Genomic DNA, 16,730 nt, shown 5'->3' with positions numbered 1-16,730 from the left:
GGCGGGGAACAAAGTTGACTTCACTTGCTAGATACTGATAGCAAGAATAAAACGTATTTTATTGGGCTTGGAAATTTTGCTGAGAGAATTGCCGAGAAAGCAGAAAAACAGTTTGGAAAAAGATAAGATTAACGATAGGTCTGAAGAATGTAGTCTGGGCTGAAGAAAGCCTTGCAGGGAATTGACAGCGAGAAGACAAATGATTAATGAGATTGTCCACAGTTTTTATGAGACTCACACAGATCTAGGCCCTTAGTCTCTGAGCACGGAACAGGATGTCTTTTGGAACAATTAAAGTTTAATTCGGAATATGAAAAGGATATAGAACTTCAGGTTTTGTTGCTAATGGGAGGAGAAACTTGGCAAAGATAAGGATTAGGGAGATGATAGTACTCTAAGACAAAAGTTATCTGAGATTCAAGGTCATCGACCCTTTATAATTAGACCGACTGCATTTCTTATTTGCCAGATGACACCGATAGAGAATATAAGGGTTTCTCCAACCTGCAGAAGCGAGGGATTTGTTTCTAATGATAGACAATTCAAAGTCAATCCAAGTATTTAGACTATTGGTTTGTGTCTTTCTGAGACATGCTTTCAGTAAGTTTATGTCCAAATCTAACAAGTCCTAAACAACTGTGATTTCTGATGAGAATGAAAGTTAACTTATGGAGGTTTCTGCTACTTTTCATAATCACCAGGATTACTTTTTAAAGGATATATTTGAATTTTTGAAATTATAGGCTTTTTTTTTTTAACATCTAGTTTGAAAACACAAAACGGATGGCATGACCTAATTTGAGGTGGCCATTGTGACCCTATTTCCCACACATTCAACACAAAAGTGTTCACTAGTTCCTGATCCTATTCAAAGATTGGGCAAAGGAGTGTGGGGCTCAGCAGTGGTTCTCAGTGTGTGGCGTCCTGACCAGCAGCAGCAGCAGCAGCAGCACCTGGGAGGATGTTAGAAACGCACATTCTCAGGCCCTGCCCTGCGCTTACTGAATCAGAACCCGGGTCTGAGCGTGCTAATCTGCATTTTGGCAAGCCCTCCAGCGGATTCCGATGCACATTAAAGACTAAGAATCCTTAGGCAAGGTTAGCAAGCCTAGTCTAGGCCTCGTTTGTGCAAGCAGGAGACCTGTCGTTCTGATTTGGTACACCTTCGGGGTGCTAAGCTTATTGGTAAGTTGCTTACATTGTTTTCATAAAGGAATTTTAAAAAGTGTGCAGCCGAGAGAGTTGTTGAAGGCAGCTGGACCAGGTGTTTGTAAGCAATGTCCCTTTCTGAAAGATGAAAGGAGAGCGAAGTGGCCGCCCTCATAGTTAGGGAACACACTCTCACACTCCAGGCTGTGCTAACCAAATGGTTGCAGCTTAACGGCAGGAAAAGTTGGGGCTTCGTGTGGAAGAAGTTATACCATCGAGGTTAAGAAGGCAGCCTCTGGAGGCAGACGTTGCCGGATTCCAATTCTGGCTCCGCTACTTTCTAACTAGGTGACCTTAGGCAAGTTACTTACCTTCTCCGAGGCTCTTTAATCACCTGTAAGATCTGGGTCAGCATGGTTCTTAACACATGGGATCGCAGTAAGTAATCGCTGAGATTACCTGTCTTCAAACAATGTAGAACAAGATAGTTAGTGATACTACATTGTCTATTTGGAAGTTGCTAAGAGAGTAAGTCTTAAAAGTTCTCACAAGAAAAGAAAATTTCTAACTATATAAACTTATTGTGGTGATCATTTCACAATATATATACATATATGTAATCATTATGTTATACACCTAAAATTAATACAATGTTACGTGTCAATTATTTTTAAAAATTATCACACACACACACACACACACACACACACACACACAAAATAACAATAATATAGACCATTATGGCTTTTAAAACCTTTGGAACACTGAAGCCAAAAGGACATGGTCTACCACGTCTTGACTCGGTGATTAACCACAAAAACAAAAAAATTTCCATTTGGAAAAAAAAATTTTTTGCCCGTTTAGCTTGGTGAACTGGTAGTCAAATTGAGGTGCATCTCACAGCATTAGTGGAACTCATCAATTAGCATCTAGACTTTTTAGCATCGATAAGTAAAATAATATCTATACGAAGTGCTCCAAACCCTTTGTCTTTTTTGATTCCTGTAACTCTTCAGTGACCTGTATATAATTAGTCACAGGTACTAACATGGCATTATGCAAAGAGCAATAAGCTAAGAACCGCTGTTTCACTTGGGTTCTGACTCCTCTTAAATCACTAACCCAGCCCTGTACAGACACCTTTGTGTCTCCCACCTCATGTGCCTACCTAGGTTAATAACTGCTCAGCTGAGCCAAACGGTTAAATCGGTTGATAGCATCATAATTTGAGATCGAACTAAAATTGTCCAGGGAAACATTCTCAGTGTGAAGTATGTTTGTCCCCCGTGGAGCCTGGCTTTAGGATTGTCGTGGTATCTGTCTCTCCTTGTGAACTTTTGATCAGGAATAATCTCTACGTTGAGATGTGGTCACAGGGGAGCCTTTACCTCCAAAATGGCATCTGTAAAAGAAATGTCTTCAGAAGCTAAGGCATAGCTGAAAGGCTGCTGAGCTGAGAAAAAAAATAATCAGGATGAAAATTGGAACATTAGCACTCTGAGATGCCATTTTCCCAGAGTGCAGACGCTTATTTACAGTTTCAAGTGTTCACCGGCTTCTTCCTGGTGGGACTTGAGATCAGTTATCTAATCTCATATTTCAGCTAAGTAAAGTCTGGCCGCATTCCTGCATGCCAACATGTACCTCTAAAAATCAAAGACAAACTTCACACCCTAGAAAGCCTCTTCCTTCCTCTGTGTTTCTCTTCTGTATCCCCCTCCCCGCTCCCCCCCAGCACCAGCAGACGTCAGCCTGTGGGTTTCCTCAGCCCAGTACACTCGATGCCTCTTTTATTGCATGTTGTGGCAGGAGAGAAGGATTAAATTACTGAGGCTGTCAGGAAGGACAAGCTCTCTGCCGTACATTATCATTATCACTTGCTTCTCGGGTGAAAGAAAATGCAGTAAATCCCTCAAATACAAAGCAATAAAAACCGCTGGCTTTTACTGTCATGACTGCCAGTGCCATTAACAGGCAGTGACAGCGATGTGGCACTCTTAGATGTTGCTTGTATCTTTTCTGACAGTGTGCTCATAAACCTGCCAGTGACGTGACATTAGATCACATGACTATTCAGATTTGATTCTGGCTTCCAGAGCCGTTTTTCCCAGGCGTACAAGCGGGGTGGCATGACTTGCGTCTCTAAGAACGGGTACTTATACAAATACAGAATGGTACTAATGTAGCATATTCCTAAGTGACTTCCTTTTGTGGATTTTTTTTTTGTTTTTGGCATAGTGATCTACGTGGATAAAGAAAACAACCAAGCAAAGAGAGACATCTTAAAAGCTATACTACGAAGACAAGAGATGCCTAACAGAAGGTACATTTAAGCATTCTGAATTATCCGATGGTTTATAGGAAGTAGATCTCTGTAGCACCCTGTGAAGAAAGCACAGGGTGAGGAATCAGAACACGTGACTCTCTACGTCTCTTCCCTCCTAGAAATACAGTAGCCCTGCCTGCCATACAGGGTAACTGTCCAGATCCCATGGAACTTTGAAAATCGAATGACTGTACAGTGCATATGAAGTATACCATTGCCTTTTGAGTACGACCCTAAGGAGCATTAACAGTGGTTATGAGGAGGGGGCGCTCTGGAGTCAGAAGGCTTGAGTGTAAATTCTTGTTGAATCGCTCACCAGCTGTCTGACCTCGGACAACTTAACCGCCCTGTGCCTCATTTTCTTCATCTGCAAAATGGAGATGAGAATTCCTTACAGGATTGTTATAAAGGTTCAATCGGATAATATATGTAAGATGGATTGACTAGCACCTGACACATAGTTAAGTGCACAATAGATATTAACTGCAGTCATTATAAGCAGTGATATTAATATTATTATTTTAATAGCTCATCAACCTTTCAGACTAATTTTTATCTTACTATTTACCATTTAATAATTCATCATTTTATGCTTTTTTTTAATGCATTTTTCGGGGCAGATTTGAAAAGGACACTTTGCAATTCTGGTTCAGTAGAGAAATTATACCCACTTGAGAAGGAGGACAATCTGATCTTAAGTTGGTCTTCTGCGTCCCGTGCCGTACTCCTCCCCCGCCCCCCGCCCGCCCCCGCAACGGCCCCCGCGGCCCGGGCGGGGCCCTTACCTCTTCCTGGTCCTCGTCTCCTTGCCTTTCTCGCCCAGAGAGGACACAGCCGCCCCAAAAATGGAGCTACAGCCGCCCCAAAAATGGAACTGACCCCGCTGCCGTAGAGAGAGACTCAGTTCTTTCCTTTCCTGGAGGCCATGAAGTGGATATTGAAGACACATTTTACAAAAGAGTTTCCAAACTAATGTTAATTTGTTTCCAGAAATTCCTAGCTTTTAGGATCTGAACAAGGTGCATCGTTTCTTTGGGTCTCAGTTATGAAGAAAGGGCGGTACACCTGTTAATTCGCCTAAGGCTCTGTTTCTCCCAGAATGGGGGACAATCACTCAAGTCCTGCTTATTCACGTCAGCTCAAATACCACCAGTCCCCCAGGGTTCTCCTAGGTCACCAGTGACTAAACATCACTGGCTATGTCATGTGCTTTCTGGGGTCAGCAAGCTGCGTCATCACCATCCAGGACCAAGCTCTGGTCCTGTGGACCAGCCCTGGGCTGGACTTAGCCATCTGTCTGTTCTGCTGTGTTCCTCTACCTCTGTGTTCGCCTTGCTTCTGGAACATTAGAACATACTATAAGTAGCACTCCTTGGTGAAGAAGAAGAGTTTAGTTTCCTCAAAAGTGTTTTTTTTTAAAAGGCAGATTCTGCCTTTCCTCAGAAGACCTGCTTTTTTAAAAATAGAAAAGCCCACAGTAACTCTAGAGACGCCCACTCTGCCATCATCGTCTCTCTAAAAATCTCTGCGTGCCTCACAGAGACACAAATGTTCGTGCCATTCTTGAGAAACACAGAGGGATCGCGGGGTCAGCGTGACCGACTTGGGGCTGGTGATGACTTCGCGAATGCTCGGAGCACCGACTGTGCGCCTCTGACCGCCGGGGAGGAAATGGGACCTTTGTGGGAGAGAACGGCCCTGTCCCTCTTCTCCCATGGCACTGTCATTTTCTTAAAAGAAAAAAAGGGAGTTTACGTTTACATTTTTCTACAGCCTAAGGACAGTTATTATTCCAGCGAATGTTCTGACCTTTGGGAAATACTCAGAGGTCACATTATTTTACATTACCTAAAGTACTTCCTCATCTGCAGAAATTTATTTTCTCAGACAGGAACCCTCTGGAATATTGGTGATAACTTACTAAGCCACAGTTGGAGAAATTTGGCCCATCTTCCCTGACATGCGTAAAATTATATGCATTGTATAATGAGTTACACGTAGTACCGTTGCCTCCTGCCCCATGCTACATTTGGAGATATACAAATGTCACTTTAAAAGGGAGGCAGCACATTGAAATGGGACTTTAAAATATTTATTTGAAGTCATAGTTTTGACTCCGACTTAAGGTTCCTTTTTGGCTTTATTTCTTCTCTCTAACTGTTCTCTTGAGCAGATCCAACATAACCATCAGCATCCAATATGTAAAGCTCAGAGGTGACCCATAGGTTCCTCTGTCCTGTTTTACATGAATTATTTCAGAATGAGGAAAAAGTCAAAAGTCATGTTAAATGATTTGATGAGTTTTAGTGCCTTTCGATTTCCTAAATAACAGCGGTCACGTTTGAGGTCTAGACCTTGCGGCCCAGCCCCAGACCTGCCTTGTGCAAGAGTAGTTCCCCAGGTGAGCCAGACTTAGAGAAAGCCTTCCATTTTACAGTTCACGTGGTAATGCGACAAATATTTATGCTCCCCTCTGTAAGTATCAGGAGCTAAAATGAGGTACAAGGCAAAGTCTCTGCACTCATGGAGCTTACATCCCACCAAAGAAGACAGACAGCAAGTAAACAAATAAACCAATTACATATCACAATAAGTGCTAAGAGAAAATTAAACAGATTGCTAAAATACAAGATGACAGTGAAAGCAGACCTGAGGAGGTGACATTTAACCTGGCTAGCCAAGGACGAGAAGACCCCGTCAAGTCATGAGCAGCCCGAGGAAGATGATTCCAGGCAGAGAGAATTCCAGGCACGAAGGAGCGTGGAGAGGTGTTTCTAGGACCTGGCAGGGGCGCTTAGCAAGGCCAGGTCTCGCAAGAAGAGGAGGGGAGGTGGGACGAGGAGCCAAAAGCAGCTCATGGGGCTCTTCCTGTTTTCACCATCCCCTTCCCCCTTGGGTACTTGGTATCCACCCCCGGTGTATACCCAGACCTCACAGTAGACTGTAAGCCTGCTGAGGACATGAAACAAGGTCGCACCCCTTTGTTTTGATGGGCTTACAGGTAAGCGATAAGATGTATCCGTGTGTGTGTATGGACGATTCAGCCTAAGCCAAACTGCAATGTTTTAAGTTATTTTAGTGTATCTTCCTTTTTTTAGCTTAACTTTATAGTTTCTTAATTTTGCATTTGACATCTCATTTCACTCTCTGTAGAATTAAAAGCCAGAAATATTGTACTTTTTTTGTTTCTGGCCCTTTTTCTGGCATTTAGAAGTTGTTAGGTTGTTTTTTCCCTTTTTTTTTTTTTTTTTTTGGTCTTATAATTCTCATATATTCCGTAGCAGTAATAGTCTGCATTTGTAAAGTGATAATAGACATCATCCTTAGACATATAAGGGTAACACTTAACATTATTATTACATTCTATGTAGCATCTATTCTATAAGTCTTGTAGATATAAATGTGCATCAGATATCATTCTTAATTTCTACTCTTCCAAGCATATTCATTTTAGAACAATTTATTTCATCATCATTCTTCTTTGAATTGAGTGATATAGTCACTATAGAATTTGAGAATCTCAGTTTCAGTTGAAACAAGCCTTTCCCGTGCCTTCTTGTTATCTCCCCTTAGACATGGAGCAGTTTAAGCAGATCCACCTAGATTAAAAATAGCGGTAATAAGTTTCACCCCAAAGCAGCAGAATATACATTCTTCTCAAGCGTACATGGAACATTTTCCAACATAGACCACATGTTAGGCAACAAAACAAGTCTTGGTAAATTTAAGAAGACTGAACTCACATCAAGTTTCTCCTCTGACCACAACGTTATGAAACTAGAATCAATTACAAGAAAAAAACTGAAAAATACATAAACACATGGAGGCTAAAAAGCATGCTACCAAACAATAAATGGGTTAACAATGAGATGAAGGAAGAGAGCAAAAGATACCTTGAGACAAATGAAAATGAAAACACAGCGACCTAAAAACCTACGGGACACAGCAAAAGCAGGCCTAAGAGGGAAATTCATAGCAATACAGGCATACCTCAGGAAACAAGAAAAATCTCAAATAAACAATCCAATCTTAAACCTAAAGGAACTGGAAAAGAAAAACAAAGCCCAAAGTGAGTAAAAAGGAGGAAATGATAAAAATCAGAGCAGAAATAAACTAAATAAAGTCTTTAAAAAATACAAAAAAATCAGTGAAAACAAGAGCTGGTCCTTTGACAAGATAACAAAATTGATAAACCTTTAACCAGATTCATCAAGAAAAAGAGAGAGGATGCAAATAAAATCAGAAACCAAAGAGGAAAAGCAACAGCTGACTCCACAGAAATACAAAGGATTATAAAAAGATATCATGAGCAATAGTATGCAAATAAATTGGATAATCTGAAAGAAAAGGATACATTCCTAGAAACAGACAATCTTCCAAGATTGAGTCAACGAGAAACTGAAAATCTGAACAGACTGATCACCACTAACAAAATCAAATCAGTAATTCAAAACCTCCCAACAAACACCAGCTGGCTTCACAGGTAAATTTTACCAAACATCCGAAGAATAATTAACACCAATGCTTCTCAAACTTCCAAAAATTCAAGAAGAGGGAAGGCTCCCAGGCTTATTTTATGAGGCCACCATTACTCTTGATTTCAAAACCAAAGACATTAAGAGAATATTACAAAAAGAGAATATTATAGGACGATACTCCTGAAGAACATAGAAAATCATCTGATCACATTAACAGGTGCAGATAAAGAGTTTGACAAAATCCAGCAACTGATTATGACAAAAACTCAGCAAAGTGGGAATAGAGGGAGTATACCTCCATATAATAAAGGCCATGTATGAAAAACCCACAGCTAACATCATTCTCAATGGGGAAAAACTAAAAGCCGTTTTCTTAAGATCAGGAACAAGACAAGGATGTCCATCCTTTATTCAACTTAGTATTGGAAATCCTAGTCACAGCTGTCAGACAAGAAAAAGAAAGAAAAGGCATCCAGATTGGAAAGGAAGAAGTAGATGACATGATACTATATAGAGAGAACCCTAAAGATTCCACCAAAAAAACTGTTAGAACTGATCAATGAATTCGGTAAATAGCAGGATACAAAATTAATATCCAGAGGTCAGTTGCATTTTTATACACCAGTAATGAACTTTCAGAAAGAGAAATTAAGAAAACAATCTTATTTACAGTTGCACCAAAAATAAAATAAAATAAAATAAAATACTTCAGAATAAATTTAACCAAGGAAGGTAAAAGACTTATACTAGGAAAATTATGTCATCGAAGAAAGAAATTGAGGAATATACAAATAACTGAAAGCATATGCCGTGCTCATGGATAGGAAGAATTAGCATCATTAAAATGTCAGTACAACCCAAAGCAATCTATAGATTCAATGCAATCCCTATCTAAATACCAATGGCATTTTTTACAGAACTAAAATAATCCTAAAATTTATATGGAATCATAAAAGGCCCCAAATAGCCACAATAGTCTTGAGAAAGAAGAACAAAGTTGGAGGTATCACACTACCTGATATCAAACCATACTACAAGCCTATGGTAATCAAAACAGCATGGTACTGGCATAAAAACAGACTTATAGATCAGTGGAACAGAATAGAGAGCCTGCACCTATACGGTCATTTAATCTATGATGGAAGAAGAAAGAATATACAATGGGTAAAGATAGTCTATTCAATAAGTGGTTTGGGGAAAACTAGGCAGATACATGCAAAAAAACTGGGCTCCCTTCTTACACCATATGTAAAAATAAGTTCAAAATGGATTAAAGACTTAAATATAAGACCTGAAACCACAAAACTCTTTGAAGAAAACATAGGCAGTAAACTCTGACATTGCTCTCGGGAATATTTTTTCTGATGTATCTTCTCGGGCAAGGGAAACAAAGAAAAAATAAACAAATGAGACTACATCAAACTAAAAAGATTTTGCACAGCAAAGGAAACCATCAACAAAATGAAAAGACAGCCTACTGAATAGAAGAAGATCTTTGCCAATGATACATCTGATAAGGGGTTAATATCCAAAATTTATAAAGAACTCATACAACTCAGCGCCAAAAAAACAAACAATCCAATTAAAAAATGGGCAAAGGACCTGAATGGGCATTTCTCCAAAGAGGACATACAGATGGCCATTAGACACATGAAAAGATGCTCAACATCACTAATTATCAGAGAAATGCAAATTAAAACCACAATGAGATATCACCTCACACCTGTCAGAATGGCTACCATCAATACGTCAAAAAACAAGTGTCAGCGAGGATGTGGAGAAAAGGGGACCCTCGTGCACTGTTGGTGGGATTGCAAATTGGTACAGTCACTATGAAAAACAGTTTGGGGATTCCTCAAAAAACTAAAAATAAAACTACCTTATGACTCAGGAGTTCTACTTCTGGGTATTTATCCAAAGAAAACCAAAACACCAATTTGAAAAGATTTATGCACCTCCTATGTTCACTACAGCACTATTCACAATAGCCAAGATATGGAAGCCACCTAAGTGCCCAACAATAGATGATTGGAAAAAGATGTGGTACATATATACAATAGAATATTACTCAGTCATTAAAAAAATGAAATATTACCTTTCGCAATGACATGGATGGACTTAGGGAGTATAATGTCAAGTGAAATAAGTCGGACAGAGAAAGACAAATACCATATGATTTCACTTATATTTGGAATCTAAAGAACAAAATAAATGAACAAACAAAACAGAACCAGACTCACAGATACAGAGAACAAAGTGGTGATTGCCAGACGGGAGGGGTGTTGCGGGGCTGGTTCAAAAAGGTGAAGGGATTAAGAAGTACAAATTGGTGGTTACAAAATTGTCACGGGGATGTGAAGTACAACATAGGGAATATAGTCAATAATACGGTAATAACAATCAACGTACAATGCCAGGTGGGGACATCGAAGTGAGTGCTTCGTAAATTACATAAACGTCTAACCACTATGCTGTACACCTGAGACTAATGTAAAGTCATAGCGGATGTCTACTGTAATTGAAAAATAAAAAGTAAAAGAAAAATGGTAATCAAAGAGCACAAATAGTACAAAATAGAGCCAAAAAAAAAAAAAAAAAGAACTTAGTTCTTACTGTGTCCCAGGCACTATTTATATGTATCATCTCTTTTGATCCTCTCAGAGCCCCTATGAGATAGGTGTAATTATCTCCATTCTACAGGTAAGGAAACTGAGGTCAGAGAGGTCAAGAGTTTGTCCAAGGTCACACAGGTGATAAGCAGAAATTTGAATCCTGAATGGATGCCCTTAACCTCTCCATCTTAATCCCTCTGTTTTATGTGTCATACAAAATACTTAATCTCTCCCCTGGAAGGATCTGCATACTTGACAATTATTGTGTTAATAGGTATTATCTTTGGTTTCAACTTAAGGGATTTCTGTTTTCTAATCAAAATTTATTGCTATCAAACACAGACTTAGTAAAACAATGAAACATCGAATACTTATTTTCAGCTAATTAGTTTAAAATATTGTCGTGTTCAGCCATAAGCGTTTGGAAAAGATTTAATTTATGCATATTTTTCAAGGCACAATTTCTCGGAGACTTAGATTTTTATCTCAGAATGTTATCTAAGAAACAAGTTTCTTGTTTTGTTTCTTATTTGGGATGGATACATTTTGAAAATGGTTAAAATGGTAGTTTACAAGCATCCATGGTTTAAGCTATGCTGCCAAGACATATCAAAAGAGTACTTAACTGTAAATTCCTGTCATCCAGTCAGTCCAAGTGTGTTTGGCCTCCACACATGCCACTAATTCAAATCAGTTCCCTGAGAACCCCACAATTATGTGTCTAAAAGTAAAATAAAACTTGGATACTTGATCGTAAGTTAAGACATCGCTGAAGTAATACAAACATTTCATATCGCTGTTGGGCAGAGCTACAACATGGATCTAACACGATGCAGGGAGCATGGTCTCTGCATTTACAGAACACACACAGTTGATTAAACTGCTTAGTAGAAACTCCAGAGCTGTGCATTTCTGTAGAAAATGTTGTGTTTCTATTGAAAACGCTGTCCTAATCTCCATGGTCTTTTTTCACTTGACCCTGTCAGCCTTCGATGTATCACAATATCAGATAGTGTGCAATCGAGCGAGCATCTGGTTGTTCTCTGCCCAGTAATTCCCTCAGATTCTAGAGATGGATGTTCATCAGTGCTTAGAAAAGTAGATGATTATTCATTCGAAGGCTGGGCGTGCTATAATAATTGTAATAGTTCATACGATAACTTAGCTAAGCTAATGTAATTGTCTGTTTATTGGAAGAATGGGACATTTCAGGATTTCATAGTTAGTGATAAAAATCTATTGGGGAGTGTTGCTTCCTGGTGACTTTTTCTCACTCCGCGGTGATTCTTCTCTGTTCTTTCGTTTCTCAGTGTTCGCTTCACTGTGGTCAGTGACCCGCCAGAGGATGAGCAGGATCTGGAGTGTGAGGACGTCGGCGTGGCTCACGTCGACCTCGCCGACGTGTTTCAGGAAGGGAGAGACATCATCGAGCAAAGTATTGATGGTATGGGTGGGAGTATTGCTCAATTTGTTCAACCAGCAATTGCTGAAATCCAAATTCTTTATTAAAACCTTCTTTTTGCTGGCTGAGAGGACAATGAGTCACACATTAGTTGAATCCTTTGCAACTCAAGCTGACTTTTTGTTGAAGCTGGACGCCTCTCCCTGTATCGCTTCCCTGCCCGCCCCCTCTGCCTGTCTTTGAATCAACAGATATTTAAAAATGATTCGTTGTGTTTCACAAGGAGTTATTCATTTTGTTAATACTGGGGATATGTTTGACAAAAGTTTGGCAGTTGGATTTTTTTCACGTTGTTTATGGAAGCCTCATGCCGTCCAGCCTTATTTCTGCTAAGGCTCGTCATTCTGAGTGATCATTATAGTGTCTTTTGCAAGGTTTCTCTTTAACCCAGAGTTACAGTCCAGTGATATAGTCACTGAAAATAACTCCGAGTAGTTTGGATCACATGTTTCCCACCAGGATTCAGGGAGGAGTAAAGGATTCCCAACAAAACGTGTTCTCTTGGGTTTTCCCCCACCAGATGTGAGTCCCAGCAATGCTTAACTTCTGCCCTCTGTTGTCATATGACATTTAGAACATGCCCAAGAAATCGTACTTTATGAATCAGACTTCTTCAAATCATAATCGGCGGTGGCCCGGGCTGCATACAGCATATGGAGAAATGAGGCTGAGTCCTGGTTTGATTTCTTAAAGTTGGCAGAGTCATCTCTGGGAAAATGAATGTGTTTTGTTTACTCATTAATCCGTGCATTACATGAGCACTTAATTAAGTGCCTAAGTGCCAGGCACTCTGCTTACGCCACAGTTCAGTCGTGGTTCGTATGTCAAGCTGCTTGTTCTGGATATGTGTCAAGTGCTCAAAAGTCAGTATCGAGCCAAACAATTAACCAAATTAGACCAAGTAACCAAATTAGAAACCTTCTGAGAAATTTTTCTAAACTATACATATTGAACTACATAACAGTTGGTCACAACTTTGGCAGGCACAAAAGAAAAAGATGAGAGAACCAAAATACTAACCCAAACCACCCTATTAAAGACACCCAGGACCAAGAGAGTCTGGGGACAATGACCAAAATTATCTGTGCTTTCTATTCGTCATCGTTTTTTTCCAGGCAGTTCTGTTTAACAACCCGTGTTCTCATTCTGCAAGACCACATAGGACCACACTGGCCACGTTTGGGGAAAAAAGTCAAAAGATTAAGCACTAGTCAGTTCAGGGCACTAATGTTTTGTTCTGTGCCAGACACAAGTGGGAAGAGTCCCCAAGAAGACGCAAATCCCCAGGGGAGGCTCAGGCCACAGCTCGCGCCCCTGCTGTCTCCCTGCCTGTGGGCTCCTCCTCCCAAGGCTTCGTCCACCATTTTTGTTTGAAGGGTTTCCTACAAATTCTCTCGGAATTAAACACACGCCCACATTGTAAAGTTCGAGGAAAACCACAGTGGGATAAACGAGAAACGACATAGGCTCATCGTGCTGTCCAACGTACAGCGTCAGGACCGTGGCCGTCAGTCACGACAGGCCTCAATGTGCACCCAGGGCCGGGGTGGTACCGAGTTAGTACCCATCAGGCCCCCCGCTGAGCTCAGAGGAGGCCCACGGCCTCCGCCAGCAGTCCATCACCGAAAGCTGGGGCCCCTCTTTCAAGGAAAGTACATGCACCCCAAATTTTACATCCTTGCATCATCGGTGCATGGACCCTCAAAGCCAGTCCATAGACCTAATATCCTGAGAACCAATCCAAATTGTGATCATGTCACTTCTTTACAGTGGTGTGCCATTCCAAAGTTCGTTACCAACACTACGTTAGAACAAAGTCTTCTTCGTTGTATCTCGATCCCTTTTGGACTTTGTTTCTTAGAAATGTTGCTTAGAAATTCTGATTCTGTGTCGGAGTCATTATCCTATAGCCTTTCCACTGGGTAAACTTTATGATTAGGTCATTAATTTTAGCTCCACAAGCAAAAATATACATGTACATGCAGGACATCTAAAATGTGTATCTTCACACACACATGGCAGCTTTAATTCTTAGATTTATGAGATGCTAGTGAACGTTGGACTTTATTCATAGAGGTATTTTCATCTTTTCAACTACTGTTTCGGCTATTGTATCTGAAGAAAACTCTGTTGAGTGATATTAACATTTTCCCGCTATTTTCTCCCTAGTGCTGGATGCACGAGCAGATGGTGGAAGCATTGGCCAGCTCAGGGTCACAGTCGAAGCACTCCATGCCCTCCGGTCTGTCTACGAGCAATGCAGAGATGACTTGGAGGCTTGAAAGAAACCGCTCCCGAGGCACCTCCTACTCCTGAGTAAACACTCGCATGAAAGCTCTTAGATGAGACTGTTGTAATTACTCTGGTGTATGTAATCTATAATTCATGGGGGGAGGCCTGGGTTTGAAGTGTTCAAGTTTTGTATACTCTTCCACTTGTTTATTTTCCTATTCCCACCTTCCCATGACTGCCACCCCTCAGGATTTCAGATCTCCACATGGGCAACACCTTCTCAATAATTTATACCTGCACGATAGCATGAGAAAGTCTATTTGCATTTATAACATTTTCTTATGAAGAACTGAAATGCAGTTCCCATTTTTATTTTTAATAAGCAAATAGCTTAAATCTTGGAAAACCTGTGAAAAAGAAATACTTTTATGTTATCCCTAATTGTCCCACTAAATGGAATCCCTATGATTAGCCTCATTAAGAGTTTTAGACTGTGAAGATTTTATTAGAAGCAATATATGAAAATTACTTGGATTAATGTGTTAATCTTCCTCTTTAAAATGCTAATATCCATTTTATGCACATTAAAGCTCAGTGTGCATTTTCTTTGATGCATGCAGTTTCTATCTTTAAATTAAATATAAAGAATGAGACTTGGCACCAACTTATTAAATTACTGCAAGTTTTTTATTTTTCTTCCTGAAAAATTACAGTTCTTCCTATCTGTGTTATTTTCATGGATTTGCAATGATGATATTGATCATAAGATCCAGGAATGTGTGTCTATAAAGAGGAGACAGATATAGGTATATATGAAACTTATACTTTGAAAACTTAGCTTATGACATAGAAGGAAATTATTTAAAGGTTGGCTCAAGATTATATGCTCAGTTAGACCTGAAAGAAGTATCTTTATCATTTTTTAAATTTACATCAAGCTCATATAATGCTGGAGTGTATCTGGATAACCAGATCCTCAAAAAGCAGCTCAGAAAGTTAATTTTCTAGCTTTTACCCAATCTCGCTGAAGGATTTAATTGATATTTTTAATGGAGCTGTGGATCAGCGCTGCAAAGGAATTGTCTCTCGAGGTCTCGGGTATAATACATTTCATTTTTTAATTTACTTTTTTATTTGTCATTTTCTTCAAAGGATTTTTATAGGCTGCGGGTTTTCACTGTTTGCAAACAGGCTAGGTTCCTTCTTAAGCATATGTAAAGTATTCAGGGAGATAAGTAATTTATTAAAATCTACCTAATTTGCCGTGATATATTAAATCTCTGCTTCAGTGATCACAGACCATTTCATTTAGAGAATTAGGCCTTCCCTCTTTGTGTGATTAAAGCTCTGGAAAATGAGTTCTTTGCTCCTATTTGTGAACATTCAAAGCCCGCTAATGGCAAGAAGATGGAATAGATTATGAGACAATTCATTACAGTTCAACAGAGAAAAAAAGAGCCGCTATAATGCACAAATGCAAGTAGGAATATCTGCACATAGTCTGAGCCATCTGTGCTCTGACGGCTTCAGTAACGACTCTCGTCTGTAGGAGGCTTTGAAATGACATCCGTACAATATTAATTTGTTGATGTACAGTTGTGGGACCGGTAGAGTATGATCTGACCACAGAAATCTATAAATTCTGTTTCTACCATTGGGCCTCCCTGTTTGGGGCCTGCCATCTCCAAGAAGAATCTTGCTCTCATCAAACTCTGCAGATCTTCATAATAACTCATTCCTCTGGAACCTTCTAGAGACCACAAACATCTGCAGATGAAACCTCTCCAACCCTAGTAAACAGCCACATGTTTGTTGTCACTTCAGCTGGCTCTGAGCTCATCCTTTTGGCCTCGCTTTCTAGCTTTTTTTGGCTTTGTGCAGTTACAGTGTCATTAAGGCCCGTAATATTCCCTGCCGTAATTCAAAGCAGCCGGATTGCACCCTGGGACTAACCGAGTGGTTTTTGAGACATTTATTGTGGTATTCTCCCAGGAGGTTTGTATTATTGTTTTAAAACATTACATCCCAAACTAAGTACCCTTTCTGCAGGGAGAAGAACCGGACTGCACTGACTCCTTATCTTTAAGGAGAGAGGGGAAGTTTTGATTAGAAAGCTTCTGCGATCTAGTCAGCTGTGTGGAATGCATACCTCAGATGATAGCAGGGGATTAGCCATGTTTCTGCCACGTTTATGTTTACCAGAATGGGTTATTAAATATTCCCTTTCTGGTTTTGAAATACTCACCTTCAAACTACGTAAATTCGCAAAGGCCATTTTCGTAAGTCACCGACTGGGCGCCGACACGTTCAGAGTGGACAAGCGGTGTCAGATGCTGTCGCACGGATCCTTTCGTCGGGGCTTATAACCTGTCCAAGAACAGGTGTTTGTTTTGTCTCGTGTCGACCAGAGTTCTTTGAAAACTTCACCACCTTTTGGATTACAGAGCAGTGGTTTTTCTGGGTGAGCCAAC

General features: G+C 40.0%; 1 protein-coding gene across 2 annotated transcripts in view; it reads left to right on the top strand.

Annotated features, from left to right (window-relative positions):
- RPGRIP1L (RPGRIP1 like) overlaps positions 1-16,082 on the top strand; it is an 84,949-nt gene extending 68,867 nt beyond the window's left edge. For both annotated transcript variants that reach the window (XM_039880886.1, XM_039880885.1), the window contains 3 exons: positions 3,388-3,472; positions 11,876-12,009; positions 14,197-16,082. In XM_039880886.1, the coding sequence (XP_039736820.1) occupies positions 3,388-3,472; positions 11,876-12,009; positions 14,197-14,309 (332 nt within the window). In that variant the 3' untranslated portion in view covers positions 14,310-16,082. The remainder of the gene's footprint in view (positions 1-3,387; positions 3,473-11,875; positions 12,010-14,196) is intronic.
- Positions 16,083-16,730: the final 648 nt, after the last annotated feature.

The sequence above is a fragment of the Pteropus medius genome, unplaced genomic scaffold, assembly GCF_902729225.1.
Source record: "Pteropus medius unplaced genomic scaffold, Ma_sr-lr_union100, whole genome shotgun sequence".
In the NCBI taxonomy this organism is placed as follows: Eukaryota; Metazoa; Chordata; class Mammalia; order Chiroptera; family Pteropodidae; genus Pteropus; species Pteropus medius.
Note: the sequence above shows the minus strand (reverse complement) of the source record. Positions and strands in the feature narration are given on the sequence as shown.